Source organism: Macrotis lagotis, chromosome X (assembly GCF_037893015.1).
Source record: "Macrotis lagotis isolate mMagLag1 chromosome X, bilby.v1.9.chrom.fasta, whole genome shotgun sequence".
Lineage (NCBI taxonomy): Eukaryota > Metazoa > Chordata > Mammalia > Peramelemorphia > Peramelidae > Macrotis > Macrotis lagotis.
This window is the reverse complement of record NC_133666.1, coordinates 462,139,039-462,140,640: the sequence shown is the minus strand read 5'-3', so window position 1 is coordinate 462,140,640 and position 1,602 is coordinate 462,139,039. Positions and strand designations below refer to the sequence as shown.

Sequence of the window (1,602 nt, the reverse complement as noted above, 5' to 3'; positions counted from 1 at the left end):
ATTTAAATTAATTAATTAATTAAATTTCTTTTTTAAAAAAATTAATACATCAACACATCAAAATCAGATTTTAATCTGATACTGGCTGCACTCAGGAATGTTGTGGATGGTGTATTAGACATTTCTGGACTAGGTTTACTCCAACTCTGAGATTCCATGATTCTATGAATGTTTGCAGATTAATATTATCATTAAGTTACAGATAACATGGTTTTCTTCTTTTGGGAATTGCCTACTTATTTTCCTGGCCATTTTGATACTGAGAGTGGATCTTACATAAATTTGAATCAGTTTTTCATATTTTAGAAATGAGACCTTATCAGAGAATCTTGCTGCAAAGTTCCCTTCCCCCATTGTTTATATCTTCATCTGAACTTTATTGAATTTGTTTATGTAAAAATGCAATTTTATTCAATCAACTATGATCTTCTCTGTTTCTTGTTTGGTCATAATTTTTTTCACCTTTCCATAGACCTGATCATTTTTTCCATGTTTTTCTAATTTTTTTTTTTATGATTTGACTCTTCATATACCCATTTGGGGTTGATCCTTTTATAGGTTTGAGGTTTTGATCCAAATCTGATTTTTTTCCAAACTTCTGGTTAATCTTCCTATCATTTTTTAAAAATTATTGAAAGGGAGACCTTATCTTAGTTGCTGGGGTCTAAATATTTATTGAAAATTAACATACTATTGTTTTTACATCATGAGTATATAAGAAAGGAAGAGACTAATTAGTGGTATCCTGCTCTTATGAGTGTTGAAAAAGTGAAAACCTTTCTATGGAATAAATGTCTGAATCATCTTTGTAGTAAATAATTTGTATTTCTGACTGCTTTATATTTATTTCTATATATTTATATTATTGTCTCCCCTTTTTGAAAATAAGTTCCTTGAGAGTAGGAACAGTTTCATTCTTTACATATTTATTTCCAGCACTTATCGCATATTTGTTGCAGTTATTATTATATGGGAATGTTTCTTTTGAAATTATCTTCCTCTTTCTTTTTCCCTGCTATAACTTTCTAGGCGAGAAACCTGGATCAGAACCTGAAGAAGCAAAACTACAGAATGCCAGCAAGCAGATTGTCCAAAATGCCATCCTCCGAGCTATACAGCAAGTCTCTCAGGAGAGCCAACAAAAGGAAGAATGGACCACAGCCAGCAGGAGCAGGCTGCAGCTAGGGGTGGGGAAGCTCATCAAGAAGCAGGAAAAGAAATAGCTGAGCTATCATGGTCTTCCTCTTAGTATTGCTCTGTTTCCAGCTCTTAGAATCCAATATGTCTCACTGCAACATTACCAACAAAGTCAACCAAAGCGCAATTAGCAACTAGAAGTAGTGTGATGCCACAGTAGCTGACCAGTATTGCTTTCAAGAGCATCAGGCAACCAAATCTATATTTTGGCAGTTCCTCTTAAACATATTAGAGGAAGAAAAGTGACATTGAAATTGCAAAGTTTGAAGCACAATTTCTTCTTGGGGCTTAATATTCTAGTCCCCCCCCCCACTTCTGCCTTTCTGTATCTGTGTGCAAAAGAGTTTGATTGACCAATGTAAAGTCCCTGAATATCTTTCTCACAGTCTTAGCATCTTCCAGAAA

The 1,602-nt window shown here is 34.0% G+C and overlaps 1 protein-coding gene across 1 annotated transcript; it reads left to right on the top strand.

Moving 5' to 3' along the window:
- Positions 1–706: 706 nt before the first annotated feature.
- Positions 707–1,223, top strand: AKAIN1 (A-kinase anchor inhibitor 1). The gene is made up of 2 exons (XM_074208799.1): positions 707–710; positions 1,030–1,223. Exons 1-2 carry the CDS (start codon positions 707–709, stop codon positions 1,221–1,223), a joined length of 198 nt encoding a protein of 65 aa, XP_074064900.1.
- Positions 1,224–1,602: the final 379 nt, after the last annotated feature.